Raw genomic sequence first — 14,698 nt, 5'->3', positions numbered from 1 at the left:
GTTCCTGACACTACACCAATGCTTTAACACACAGAAGGAAATTCAAGCAGAGGTCCATCGAGTCTCGAGTCAAGGATGCGAGTACCGTGCCATCTCAACCTCAAGGGTCCTCGTAAATAAAAAACCAAATGAACGTGTGCTTATACAATTTCTGATTGTCCTTTTCCCTAAGACTTTAACTCATACGATTACAGATAGATATATTAGGAGCTAGAGGTTGGGAAAAGCGTCTACTGTCTGACTTGCCGGTACATTTTCGAAATAGAAGTCCATATTTTGTAGAGGTTCGTGAGACAAGAACATTTTGAGAGATGTTACACGGAAAAACGAAAGCTAAAAAGAAAACATAAACAGCTGAAGCAGAAGCGGATTAACATGCGATATAAATCTGTCTGTTATCAGTTCACAAGAGAAAGAGAATTGAACAAAATGGGTTGCGCTTCAAGTACTTTCGTTTTCTTGAATCGCATAAGTAATTTTTATTCAAACATTCTAAAACCAAAGCGGAAAAATCAGTGAAACACAGAAGACACGAGGAAATAGCTTCCCTAAAATGTACCAGTGATGGAAGTATATCAGTAAATGTCAGTAAGCTGGCCACAGTTTTGTACATTCTACTATACATAGAGAGGAGCCATACGTTTTAAAGATCAATAACTGTGAAGCAGCCTCTGAAGGTATGACAGAGATAATCGAATAAGAGGATTAGATCTACAACAGCGAAATCTATTGATTACTTGGTGATGATGTGTTCAGTAATCAAACGAATATTATTCTTTACATCCTTTTGGAAACTGCTTCATGCGTTCGATGAATTCGTTGAAATTGAACGCCATAACATAAGCTACACACATGAAAAATGGGTATACCAACCAGACACTTTCAAGATACCATCAACAATGTGCTCAAGTGATATTTCAGTATATTGTGGAGCAATGACTGGTCATAGTGTCGGAGGGTGTAAATGTGAGTGCAACAGCGAAAGAACAACGTTTGGATTCTTCGATGATCAGTGGAAGTGCACAGAAAACTCTAAAGTTCGCCAGTATGGAGGTATTATATAAATTAATTAAGTGCAAAGTGTTTATATAGTAGTATTTCTGAAATCGCTGAAATAAAAATACCCTTAGTTGAGATTTAGACGTTAAGTAAACAAAATGGTTTCATAATTATGAAAGTATTTGAATGAAAGACATTGCATCGAGGAACCTTTTTATGTTTCAGCAAGGGTGGCTGGTGGTTGTAGACTGATATTAAGCCGAGGGTTGGGAAGGATAGCCTTAGATGCCTCTCAAAAGAATAGAAATATAATATAATAGAAGCATGGTACATCTATCAGAACCATCTAAAAAAAAGCTGCTCATTTATAGTAGTATTTCTGAAATCGCTGAAATAGAAATACCTTAGTTGAGAGCTAAACGTTTAGTAAAGAAATGTTTTGATATATTATGAAAGTGCTGTATAAAAGACACGGCAGGAGAGGAACCGTGCATGTTTCAGCAAGGGTGGCTGGTGGTTGTAGACTGTTATTGAGACGAGGGTTGGGAAGAACAACCTTAGATGCCTCTCAAAAGATTAGAAAAGGAATAAATGGGAAACTAAAAGAAGCATGGTACATCTATCAGAACCATCTAAGAAAAGCTGCTTATTTAAGGCCAGTCAATAATTTTCAAAGGAGATCCTGTATCACTGGATGTACCAACACGTTCAGTTGTCACTAAAATGCATTTGCAATTTCTTCCTTTTATTCAACCATTCAGGATGTTCACTAACACTCTTGAGTAACAGAACAGTACACAGTGCACTTATAACAGTACCCTTGAGAATGGAAGCCAATATTTCTTTCGTGATACCGACTGATCTTCAAAGATGCTATATTATTCCATTTAAATCAACGTATTTGCTGTGTAATGGATCGTGGAACATACTAAATAACGATTTCAGGGGCAGCAGGTTCTTAATCGTGGAAAGTGAAAATACGCAATTTTTTACAGTAAGTTTTTAACAGAGGTTGTTGCAAAAATACTTCACATTTTACAAAACTTAAATCGAAAAAAAGTATATAACTAACTAGTCATTCTAACTAATAAAAAATTCAGTTTAAGAGGACAACATCGCGTTTGGAGTATAATGACGCAATGGAGGGAAGAATCCTGAGGATGACAATAGGGTGCTACGATAAGTCGAATACAATTATACCCGACTGTCTATTGTTGAAGATGCAGGGAACATTGAAATGTAAGTATCACGCCTTGTATGAGGAAAGTAAGGCAAACAAAGATCTTCAATTGCGATAGCTTTATGCGATTCAAACCGTAGGTCTTCTTAATAATCATACTTCTTCATGCTTCTAAATATAACGCATCTTGATTTTAATATACGTTTTTCTTTTCCAAAACAACATTATCATCCAGGTCCTCAGTTTTCTCTGCCACCATTACCTAAGCCAACAACGTCACCATGGACGATCTCACCAACCTCAGAAACAGGCACCAGTGCAAATGAATTCCAAACACACAGTATTACTACATTTCAGTCAACTACTATGGTAAGTAAAAATAAATCCTTGTTATTAGTTCATTATAAATAGGCCTACGAAGAAAGCTATTTTTCAATTTCTTATCTAGGCATTCACGAAAATTGTTAATAAGCGCAAGGAAAGTGCAGACGAAGAAAACGATGGTGGTAACAGTGGATGGATTATTGGAGTAGCAGCGGGAGTGATTGGATTAATGCTGATCATTGTTGCCATAGTGATTATTAAGAGACGACGAATAAAGAAGTAGCAAATTTCACCCGAATATTAAATTCTTATAAGATTTAAAGTCAGCTACTGGCATGTTGTAGAATGTGAACTGCAATTCTCTCTAAAATGTCAGTAAATATCAGTATACCCAAAACAGCAAACATGAAACTATACATAACTTATGTTGGATTAATTTTATGGTAGGCAGTAATCCACAAGAAAATGAAAACTCAGGGCTACTTTGTAGAATACGCACTCCATGCGCACTTTTTAGCACTCCATTGATAGGAAAACATTACACTAAAGCTAAAAAGATGTACTTGTACAAGTCAGAATATAAATTTCTATGGATAATTTGTGAAATCGAAAGTTTTACATGCAGGAAAAACATAGCGAGGGAAAGCGAAAGAAATTCACAATCTAATGAAGGTAATGCATGCATTTCTCTGAGCAATTCACACATGCATAAAAAAACAATAAAAACTAAAAAAAAACCTCGACAAATAATTCATTTCTAGGATCGTGAGTATCTTTTTCATAAAGGGCCACAAGTTTATTAGTTGTACACTATTAAGTGCAACACCTCCAAAAATAGAGTGTTTACTTACTTACTTACTGCTTCACTCATAATGGTTTATGTATGACGATTCAGGTCAAAACTATTGTAATTTGGACCTGAGTTTAGAGTGGAGGGGTTGGGTTGGGTTACCAGATATGCAACAACTTCATCTTCAAAATTGAATCAAATCACAGAAGCGATTTCAACTGTCAGTATTTTCAACAGGCCTCTGAGGAAAAAGTGGGTATTTACCATTACCCACCCACTAATTCAGTAAAATCGTGTCTCGATTTTGAACAATTCTTTTGACCTCGCTCTTTAATGAAATGATCATTAGCATACATGTTTTGTTTGCTAGATGGAAGCCATGAGATGTGTACATATGAAAACGCAATACCAATTGGAAGTACTGAAGATCGACTGCAAATCTCTCTCGGTAATTAAAACAAGGGAGATATTTAAAATTATTTGCCTACTTAAAATAAGACGTGAATCAAAACTTCATGTTGAAAATAGGTTCTTACTCTTTAATATTGAATTGCATTCAGAAACGTTATTCGAACAGCTCTCTCTCTCTCTCTCGACTTAGTCTCTCTCTCTCTGTCTGTCTTCAGAATTTTCGATTGATTTTTCGATTGTTGTCTGATTCACAGATCCCATTCCCGATGCTGATTACGTCAATCACAGGAACCCTGGCTTTAATGTCTCTGACGAACTGGTTTACGAAAACTCCAAGGCTATCAAACAAAAAGAAGGCATGACAAAAACTCGCGACTCGCCAATGTACGCTTCCCTTGTAGGGAATATTCCTCATGTATATGGTTCCCTCAAGGGCCTTCACAAGACACACGAAGACAAAACAGATAGTGAGGTCACATGTACATCACAAAATAAGGAAAACAGTCTTTATCAGAGCCTCAATACTTTTGGTCAGCAGAGTCATGGCGAATATCAGGCGCCAAAGTACAAAAAACAGAAACCTGACAATAAAAACTAAAATGTGGCAATGTAATTAGTTCTCGCTAAATTCAATATTAATAATGTAAATTTGGTAATCACTATCGAATCCTATAATTTGATTCGTTAAAATCATGGTGCAATTTAAGCAATAATTGCAATTTAAACAATAGCCTTATTTTGAAACATTTATTGCACCATTTTGCTCCGCTTCATTTATTTGAACCAATTACAAGAGAGGTATGTCATTTTCTAATCAAGATTGTTTCTAGCTTTCTTTATCACTTCTCGTCATTTCATTTATTCAATAAAAGCTTAACACTGTAATGTTTGTGATATGACAAGACTGCACATCAAATTGGTGGCTGGCTATTCTGTTCTTATCTAAGTATAGAGCCACGTTCACGTGACAAAAGTCTCTGTAGAGCTGTAGGGTACTCAAGCAACAAGCAAAATTCAGCTAGAATTTCAAGAGTATTGTATCCCTAAGCTGTGATGGCCGACACTCTTAGTACTAAAACACACTGACGTTCGCGTATATACTGCTTATGTACAACAACGTTCATATTGCAATCACATTACGTGAAGTAGAATGAATCCTAAATACAATTAGACGAGTTTAAAGTATTATCTGTCTATTGGATGATAAATATGAGTATTAAAATTTCATCTCTCATCATAAATCACTAAAGATCACTCTCTCTCTCTCTCGCCCCCAAGCCTCACACGTCCTCTGGCACCCAGGGTAGAAGACTGCTTTACTAACTTAGATTCTGCCAACACAAAATCAGTTTAAAATTACACTGAAGCCAAAAAGAAATTATTCCTTCTTATCTGCAGTAATTTAAATTGTTTGAAAGGTTTTACGTCAATCCAAGTTTCGTACCTGCGACAACCGCTTCTGCACTTAATAACAATGTGAAAGGAAAAGCAAATACTGGAGGTAAAGCATTATTTTTTGGAGAGGAATTATTTTGTTCATATTCCATTCACTGACAAAAAATTCGCAAGAAGCCTTCATTGACAATCTCGCTTTTTCCAAAGCCCAAAGCTCGCACGGCCAAAAAAAGGGACAAACTTCCAAACAATATTGTAGTTTCATTACCAGGATCAGTGTTAGAAAAACACGACTTTAAAAGGTTAAGTTAATTCAACCACTTAATTTTTGACATCCATTTTCTTTTTACCATTTTTAATATTAGGACACCGCAACAGTGTAGCAAATAAAGTCTACGAAGTCGTGGAAGTATTTGACAATCAACCATCCAAGCCCAACATCAAGAACATCAAAGAAGGGCAACAAGATCTAACGAATAGAACTAGAAAGGAAGCCTTGTCTACTATTCCTGAGTCTGGCACCGGTACCACGTTGGTCACCTTCAGAGAACCACATTATTATGATAGTATTATTGATAAAAATGACCTTCAATCACGATATGCGCCCGTGTACGATGTAATTGATGGAACACAGTCCAAAGGTGGCTTCAACAAGAATGATCCTCGTGCACATGGTGCCTCCTCGAACATGCCAATAGAAAGTGGCCATGATCTTTAAAAAAACGGTCAAGATGGCTCTTTCTGGTCATTACCGATGAACATAAGGTACTGACCATGCGGAAACAGACTTTTGGGACGAGCTGAAAACAAATAGAAACGTCGACCACAGAATCCATGAAAAATGACCTGATCATACAATACTCCATAGGCCACTGTTCACTCTATATATTTATTATCATTTTGATAGACATTGATTTCCTGTTGATCACGTTAATTGGGATAATTGATATCCTAAATGGAATATTGTGCTCCTTTTCCATATCGTTCAGATGGCGTTAATGCCGGCAAATGGAAGTAATTTTTCAACTAAGTAGGTTGAATAGATATTATATCGAGAAATAATCGAGCTCTAAAGCTCTTGTATTGACTAGCCTACCTCGTCTGTAAAGTAAGTGCTATTAAAAATTTTCATTTTCATTTTGTCTTACGTGTTATAATTAGTATTTTCGACAATCGCAATATCAGTGTATGCGTGTCTCAATATCAACCCAATAGTATGATAGTGAAGTTTACATATGTGTGTATGCACGTACAACATTATTTAACTGGTATCCGTTTATTGAAGCACAAACCACTGGACCGCCTCTGTTGACAATAGTATGCCGCGATATAAATTATATTAAACTAACATTTGTAATGATTCTCTTGGTTGCTCACTCGAGTGAGAGCTAGTGAAGCTGAAATGTTGACGTTTTGAGCGTCACGTTTTTTACGACTTCCTCTCGATGAGATGCGTTAGCTCGTGATTCAGCAGTTCATTGAATATATCCCCTGTATATATAGGAATAAACGTGTTTTTGAGAATATCCTTTACATAAATGATGAATAGCAAGTTTACCATCCGAAGAACTGAAGGGCATATTAACAGTTATAATATCATTCTGACGTCATTTGTTTTTCTTGATACTCTGTATCGTTATTCAACCATGCTATCTTCTATTATTAGCATTTTCAGTTTGCAAGTATTCTAAACAAATCTTCAATCACTTCACATTTTGAAAATGAAAACATATAATGCCTTTACCACATAAAAGTCTCAGAAGTACTATAAATTATTCTGATTTGCTATTTTGTCGGACAGTTCAGTAATGTATTAGGAAATACGATAACACGAATCGCTTTTAAATGGTTCGATAACCTTCGTCAGTTCTTAAAGACATTGAATTATTCTATGCGGAAGTCAAGGTTCAGGTCGTATTGTCAGTCGTATAAAAATTCTTAAAAGAAACCTCGACAGCCAATAAGTTGAACCCTAATTTGAAATTGTAAATTAAACACCTGTTATCAGGTAAGTATCTCTTTCTGTTTGTGATAGACAATTGATATTCTTTGACAATTTAGTGAGCAGTTTAGTCACATTTTCTGTTACAACATTGTGTTATAGAACGAAGCTATTTAACCAAGACAATCAAACCTGCAAGACAATTCACAAGAACTCCAGCGACATACAGCAGGACAAGAAGTAAGGATGTATGGTACTGCTTGGTAAAGCTGCACACTGAAGAATTGCTCAAGGTGATCGAGAAATGAAACACCTGCAATAATGAATAAGAACTTGGTCGCCTTTCTTTTATCGTTGTGGCAAGGACTTCTAGCAGAGGAATACTCCATTCAACGCAGAATGACGAAATCATGGAATGTTCTACCAGACCTGTTCGTATTACCTCCATCGACGTGTTCTGCCGACAATGCAACAGTACAGTGTACTACTATGGGTGGCAAACTTGTCGGCAGTAATAATGGATGCACATGTGAATGTAACAAAGAAAAAAGTTCTTTTGCATTTTACAACAGTTGGAAGTGTATAGACAATACTGAATTTCATGATCTTAGTGCTGAGTTGTTTGATATTCCATTGGTTCATAATTTTATTAATGTCTCTGCGTGATTCATAATCGCACTGCAATTTATTTTATAAAACTTAGTGGCTCATGCACTACAATATTGAAATATAATTATTGTCTTTGAATGCTCACTTGTCTCCTTGCATGATCTTATTGCTTTGCGACGTCATGGGATCGAACAATCAACCTATTCCATAACCTCGCAAAAAGGGGAAAAATTCTTTTGCGAAAGCTATTCGTGATAACAAAACCTATATCATGACCAGTCGTTCGGGAAGCACTGGGGCGAGAGAGCGTCTGTCGCCATAGGTACAGACAAGCTTAATATTAAATCAACCATCTATGATTGTAATCTATGATATATCTTAAAATTTTGAATTGTTCCAAAATACTGGTAGAATTTATCGATAGAATTTATAGAATTATACAATATTCTAGAATTTTTTTAAAAATTATGTGATACCGTTAACCATAAGATTGTTTTGATCTATAACCACGATTTTCCTTAGTGTAGGATTGAGTGCCATCATAGCCCCATAATTTATTTTTACAGCATACGATAGCGCGCTTATTTGTGTGCCTGTAAGCTGCTTTTAAGCAATCAAAATTCAAATTCAAATTTAAATTCTTCATTTCCAGTAGGAATAGATTAATTAAGGATGTTCATGGGCATTGTTCACGCGCATTCTATCTACGCATGAATTTAGTGAGCGCGCGCTCATCGTGATGACGTCATTCCAATGTTTTGTTAAGCAAAATATTTTAAAAACCTCTTGAATCTCTTATAGCTTTAAAACAAAATCGGGAACCTCTCTTATTTCCTTTTTTGAAAGTAGTTTGTAATAACTAATTTTAGAGCAATTTTTTAATATAATATGACGATGGGCCGATCAAATCGAAATTATCTTGAGTATAGTTGGAATAGAATTTCACATTGTGAAGGCTTCAAGTTTTACTTTTGTAGCACAATACCATTTTTCAGTATGACATAACCTATTTTTGACAGCTTTCAATGTTTACGCTGTTAGCGCGTTTTTACCGTAAAAAGGGTGAACCGTACTTTCACGTATTCTGACGCCAAAACGAAGTCGGTGACGCCCAATTCTTATTTGCTTATTTTACTTCTAGTATGATCTACTTTTATCATGCAAATTTTTTATTTTAATCTGACTATGTGATCTTTTGCCTTTCAAAAAACAAAACTGACTATTGCATTATTTTCTAGGTTGTTCATTGATATTAAATAATAGAAATGCTAGAAGTCCAATTATAACCATAACCAGAAAGGAGTATACAAACTCATACTTGCTACCAACATTAAAGTCGTCTTCAAACTGTGGTGTAACCAACAAAGGTAGCAATCTTACATGCAGTGGAACCTGGAGACAACTCAGTAGTGGACTGGCTATGGAAACATTCGATACATATGTGCCGCAAGGCTACAACAACTGGTATCTTTACGTAAGTGTTAAAAAAGTAGTTTTTCATTGATTGGCTACCCTTATTTTTCAAATCTACTAATGACTGATGTAGTCCAATGGGAATTGACAATTTTGGTAAATTGCTGTTTTATATTCATATATAGACCAAAAGAAGTCTCGATGATATGGAAGGTCAGGTTATACGACTTAACATTGATTGTCAATCCCATGGCCAATATTGTGTGATACTGAAAATAAATGGAACACTTCGATGTAAGTATCTGGGGGAACTCAATTTATGGTTTTTCGCTATTTTAAATACAAAAACAAGACAAAATCCAAGAGAAGATAAAATAAAGAAAAATACAAAACAGGACTGATTTAGTCGAACTCAGATCTTTCCAATAAAATAGCGTTAACACCAGCTAATTGAAACTTCAGGTCCATTACCACCTAGGCCATCACAGTCATCTACAGCAGTACCTTTAAAAACACAGATACAGTCACGGCCACCATCATTACCAATACTAATACCAATACCAATAACAAGAATTACCACTGCAAAACCCAAAACAACTCATAAGAGGACGTCACAAGTCATAAGTCGTCACCTGTCATAGAGAGCCACAAATTTATTAGTTTTCAAATTAATAGCCTGCGTCACATCCGGAATTTTCTTAGTAAATACCGTCTGCGAAACATCGCTAGAAAGCTCGTTCTGGACCCCCCGCAAATTGCGCGATTATATATAATAGATTTTGATTGGCTTTTAGCCATTGCTGATTCTAACGTGAACTTCCATTGGATAACACTATCATACCGGATGTGATCCTCACCGGATGTTTAGTGTAAAATCGTAACACGAGCGAGTGCTGTGTTTTCCTTGATAATCTTCAAGTAGAATGACCTTTACCCTTCCCAAAATAACACCAAAAAATTTACTAATTTGTGCCATCGATTCATCGCAAAAGATTATGAAGTTTTTCTTTTAAATGGAAAACAAAAATTCAACCCTATTTTAGAAGTGCAAATACTATAATTTGAAGTACGAAGAGCGAGTTCACACGTGTGCCGTCAGTGCATTGGCAAGCTCAAAAAAGAAGGAATCTCATATAAAATAAACCTTTGCAATTGAAAGCTTCCGCGACGTCGGTATCATTTTCGATAGCTACAGCCGGTATTCCTAAATTACCTAGGGAAGAAACGTGGTCTTCCATTAAACATTTTAATGGAGATATGACTACTAATATAACTAATATTTTCTACTTCTGAACTGATTCTTTACTTCTAAAAACGCTCTAGTCCAAAGATCCTCATCAAGAGAAAATATCATTTTGAAACTTAGGACGCTTTGCTCGTTCACATCCGGTTTGATAGTGTTATTCAATGGAAGAATCTATTATATATAATCGCGCAATTTGCGGGGGGTCCAGAACAAGCTTTCTGGCGATGTTTCGCAGACGGTATTTACGAAGAAAATTCCGGATGTGACACAGGCTATCAAATTAAGTGCAACCCCCCAAAATAGAGTCTCTACTTACTTACTTACTACTTCACTCATAATGATTTATGTATGACGATTCAGGTCAAAACTATTGAATTTCCAGTATTTTCAACAGGCCTCTGAGGGAAAAGTGGGTATTTACCATTACCCACCAACTAATTCAGTAAAATCGTGTCTCGATTTTGAACAATTCTTTTGACCTCGCTCTTTAATGAAATGATCATTAGCATACATGTTTTGTTTGCTAGATGGAAGCCATGAGATGTGTACATATGAAAACGCAATACCAATTGGAAGTACTAAAGATCGACTTCAAAGTTCTCTCGGTAATTAAAAAAAGGGAGATATTCAAAATGATTTGCCTACTTAAAATAAGACGTGAATCAAAACTTAATGTTGAAAATAGCTTCTTACTCTTTAATAATAAATTCAGAAACGTTATTCGAACAGCTCTCTCTCCCTTTCTCTCTCGACTCCGCCTCTCTCTCTCTCTGTGTCTTCAGAATTTTCGATTGATTTTTCGATTGTTGTCTGATTCACAGATCCCATTCCAGCGGCTGATTACGTCAATCACAGGAACCCTGGCTTTGATGTCTCTGACGTACTGGTTGACGAAAACTCCAAGGCTATCAAACAAAAAGAAGGCATGACCGAAACTCTCGACTCGGCAATGTACTCTTCCCTTGTAGGGAATATTCCTCATGTATATGCTTCCCTCAACGGGCTTCACAAGACACACGAAGACAAGGCAGATACTGAGGTCACGTGCACATCACAAAATAAGGAAAACAGTCTTTATCAGAGCCTCAATACTTTTGGTCAGCACAGTCATGGCGAATATCAGGCGCCAAAGTACAAAAAAGAGAAACCTGACAATAAAAACTAAAATATGGCAATGTAATTAGTTCTCGCTAAATTCAATATTTGTAAATTTTGTAATCACTATCGAATCCTATAATTTGATTCGTTAAAATCATGGTGCAATTTAAAGTGCTACTACGACTAAAATCGCTCAAACTTGGATTCAGCTTCCTAAGAATACTCTTTAAAGGTCCAATAATCACTGTATGAAGTGTTTTCTCGATATTCAGGACGAAAGTATGATATTTTTACAATTATTTTTTGGAGTCTGTGACGTCATACACTCAACATCGAACATCGCTCCATACATTTCTTTGTAGTTTATGATCAAAATATCAGTAGTAAAGGGAGAAAGAAATACCCAAACACCCCAAAATATAAATTATAGTCACAAGTAATGTGAAATAAGCACATTAGCCACCCTTTGGGCTTCATAGGAATAAAATAAATTAAGGATTTATATACAAAGAAATATATGTAGCAATGTTTGATGTTGAGTGTATGACGTCACAGACTCCAAAAAATAATCGTAAAAATATCATACTTTCGTACTGAATATCGAGTAAACACTTCATACAGTGATTATTGGACCTTTAAAGAGTATTTTTAGGAAGTTTCAGCTGAATCCAAGTTTGAGCGATTTTCGTCGTAGTAGCACTTTAAGCAATAATTGCAATTGAAACAATAGCCTTATTTTGAAACATTTATTGCACCATTTTGCTCCGCTTCATTTATTTGAACCAATTACAAGAGAGATATGTCATTTTCTAATCAAGATTGTTTCTAGCTTTCTTTATCACTTCTCGTCATTTCATTTATTCAATAAAAGCTTAACACTGTAATATTTGTGATATGACAGGACTCAGTGCACATCAAATTGGTTGCTGGCTATCGTCTTCTTATCGTATACAGCCACGTTCACGTGACAAAAGTCTCTGTAGAGCTGTAGGGTAATCAAGCAAAAAGCAAAATTCAGCTAGAATTTCAAGACTATTGTATCCCTAAGCTGTGATGGCCGACAGTCTTAGTACTGTAACACACTGACGTTCGCGTATATACTGCTTATGTACAACAACGTTCATATTGCAATCACATTAAGTAGAATGAATCCTAAATACAATTAGACGAGTTTAAAGTATTATCTGGCTATTGGATGATAAATATGAGTATTAAAATTTCATCTCTCATCATAAATCATTAAAGATCACTCTCTCTCTCTCTCGCCCCCAAGCCTCACACGTCCTCTGGCACCCAGGGTAGAAGACTGCTTTATTAACTTAGATTCTGCCAATACAAAATCAGTTTAAAGTTACGCTGAAGCCAAAAAGAAATTATTCTTTCTTATTTGCAGTAATTTAAATTGTTTGAAAGGTTTTACGTCATAGCGTAATCTTAGTTACAATTTTTGTTGAGTACGGTTTTTCATTTTTAGTGGTGGTTGAGAATGAGAGCTATGAAGGAGAAGGCCTTGAAGATAAATGCCACCACCCTTACGAAAACGTCAATCCAACTTTCGTACCTGCGACAACCGCTTCTGCACTTAATAACAATGTGAAAGGAAAAGCAAATACTGGAGGTAAAGCATTATTTTATGGAGAGCATTCACTGACAAAAAATTCGCAAGAAGCCTTCATTGACAATCTCCTTTTTTCCAAAGCCCAAAGCTCGCACGGACAAAAAAAAAGGGGAGAACTATCAAATAATATTGTAGTTTCATTACTAGGATCAGCGTTAGAAAAACACGACTTTGAAAGTTTAAAGTTAATTCAACCACTTAATTTTTGACATCCATTTTCTTTTTACCATTTTTAATATTAGGACACCGCAACAGTGTAGCAAATAAAGTATACGAAGTCGTGGAAGAATTTGACAATCAACCATCCAAGCCCAACATCAAGAACATCAAAGAAGGGCAACAAGATCTAACGAATAGAACCAGAAAAGAAGCCTTGTCTACCATTCCTGAGTCTGGCGCCGGTGCCACGTTGGTCACTTTCAGAGAACCACATCATTATGATAGTATTATTGATAAAAATGACCTTCAATATGCGCCCGTGTACGATGTAATTGATGGAACACAGTCCAAAGGTGGCTTCAACAAGAGTGATCCTCGTGCACACGGTGCCTCCTCGAACATGCCAATAGAAAGTGGCCACGATCCGCTTAAAAACGATCAAGATGGCTCTTTCTATGATACCGTTGGAAGTGTACTTTCATGAAACTTGAGAAAAAGCACTAAGACACTTTATTCTTACAAACCTAACGATCTTAAATTTACGTATAATTCAAGCTCTACGTACTTGTAAAACGTGAACGTCAATTTCTGTATCAAGTATGTGAGTCATCCTACATGTTGAAGGATGACTTTCCTGGCATGAAATTCAACACAGCGCATAATAAATGTCTTAACGGGGCCTTGGCGTGGTAGTTCGTAACCAAAGAGTGTTTGTACACACACTACTGAATGATCTATGAAACTGCACTATAAAACTGATCTGTTTAAACGTCTCTTTTATAAAATATATCGGCCTAGGATAGTGTCTCTGCAGTCCCCACCGCTGAACGACCTATGAAACTGTGCCACAAAACTCATATCTTTTTAAATGTCTTTTTAAATGTTCCTGAAATATCTGGAAAAGATTATACGAATCTAGATATAAGAAGGACCTATAGATGATTATGGCATGCACAATCAAGTCCTTTTTAGTGCGACTAAATCTTTAAATTCTCAACGCAGTACTGTTAGTCAGCGGTCTACTCACGATTTTCACACGTAAAATTATAGCAAGAAGAAATACGCACTGGTCATTACCGATGAACATAAGGTACTGACCATGCGGAAACAGACTCTTGGGACGAGATGAAAACAAATAGAAACGTCGACCACAGAATCCATGAAAAATGACCTGATCATACAATACTCCATAGGCCACTGTTCACTCTATATATCTATTATCATTTTGATAGACATTGATTTCCTGTTGATCACGTTAATTGGGATAATTGATATATTCTAAATGGAAAATTGTGCTCCTTTTCCATATCGTTCAGATGGCGTTTATGCCAGCAAATGGAAGTAATTTTTGAGCTTAGTAGGTTGAATAGATATTATATCGAGAAATAATCGAGCTTTAAAGCTCTTGTATTGACTAGCCTACCTCGTCTGTAAAGTAAGTGCTATTAAAAATGTTCATTTTCATTTTCATTTTGTCTTACGTGTTATAATTAGTATTTTCGACAATCGCAATA

The 14,698-nt window shown here is 35.9% G+C and overlaps 2 protein-coding genes and 1 long non-coding RNA gene across 4 annotated transcripts; all 3 read left to right on the top strand.

Annotated features, from left to right (window-relative positions):
* Positions 1 to 20: 20 nt before the first annotated feature.
* LOC116287834 (uncharacterized) lies at positions 21 to 6,236 on the top strand. Of its 2 annotated transcripts, XR_016121654.1 has the most exons (9): positions 21 to 1,053; positions 1,761 to 1,993; positions 2,100 to 2,238; positions 2,415 to 2,548; positions 2,628 to 2,782; positions 3,129 to 3,175; positions 3,664 to 3,741; positions 3,959 to 5,205; positions 5,465 to 6,236. XR_016121654.1 is itself a non-coding variant. In XM_089039739.1 (8 exons), exons 1-8 carry the CDS (start codon positions 744 to 746, stop codon positions 4,300 to 4,302), a joined length of 1,440 nt encoding a protein of 479 aa, XP_088895865.1. In that variant the 5' UTR covers positions 21 to 743; the 3' UTR covers positions 4,303 to 6,236. The 2 variants fall into 2 exon arrangements, 1 of the variants encoding a protein (XP_088895865.1); XM_089039739.1 differs by having other exon boundaries at positions 3,959 to 6,236.
* A 533-nt stretch (positions 6,237 to 6,769) lies between these two features.
* Positions 6,770 to 11,489, top strand: LOC148905475 (uncharacterized). The gene is made up of 6 exons (XM_089039744.1): positions 6,770 to 7,107; positions 7,204 to 7,576; positions 8,889 to 9,124; positions 9,249 to 9,357; positions 10,837 to 10,914; positions 11,131 to 11,489. Exons 2-6 carry the CDS (start codon positions 7,363 to 7,365, stop codon positions 11,472 to 11,474), a joined length of 981 nt encoding a protein of 326 aa, XP_088895870.1. The 5' UTR covers positions 6,770 to 7,107; positions 7,204 to 7,362; the 3' UTR covers positions 11,475 to 11,489.
* Positions 11,490 to 12,022: 533 nt separating this feature from the next.
* Positions 12,023 to 14,654, top strand: LOC148905474 (uncharacterized). Its single transcript, XR_016121656.1, has 2 exons — positions 12,023 to 13,025; positions 13,268 to 14,654. It is a non-coding gene; the product is annotated as an uncharacterized LOC148905474 (long non-coding RNA).
* Positions 14,655 to 14,698: the final 44 nt, after the last annotated feature.

This window comes from Actinia tenebrosa, unplaced genomic scaffold (assembly GCF_029948245.1).
Source record: "Actinia tenebrosa isolate PJP-AT-01 unplaced genomic scaffold, QUT_ActTen_1.0 PGA_scaffold7__59_contigs__length_16204524, whole genome shotgun sequence".
NCBI lineage: Eukaryota > Metazoa > Cnidaria > Anthozoa > Actiniaria > Actiniidae > Actinia > Actinia tenebrosa.
The sequence above is the reverse complement of the archived record's forward strand: the minus strand, read 5'-3'. Positions and strand labels throughout refer to the sequence as shown.

Excerpts from the sequence above, each read along its gene's own strand:
- LOC148905475 (XM_089039744.1), top strand. The coding sequence starts at position 7,363 with ATGAATAAGAACTTGGTCGCCTTTCTTTTATCGTTGTGGCAAGGACTT. Across the intron at positions 7,577-8,888 it reads TAATGGATGCACATGTGAAT|GTTGTTCATTGATATTAAAT; the intron begins GTAACAAAGAAA and ends ATTATTTTCTAG. Across the intron at positions 9,358-10,836 it reads AATAAATGGAACACTTCGAT|ATGGAAGCCATGAGATGTGT; the intron begins GTAAGTATCTGG and ends TTTGTTTGCTAG.
- LOC116287834 (XM_089039739.1), top strand. The coding sequence starts at position 744 with ATGATGTGTTCAGTAATCAAACGAATATTATTCTTTACATCCTTTTGG. Across the intron at positions 2,783-3,128 it reads AAGAGACGACGAATAAAGAA|GAAAAACATAGCGAGGGAAA; the intron begins GTAGCAAATTTC and ends TTTTACATGCAG. Across the intron at positions 3,176-3,663 it reads AAATTCACAATCTAATGAAG|ATGGAAGCCATGAGATGTGT; the intron begins GTAATGCATGCA and ends TTTGTTTGCTAG.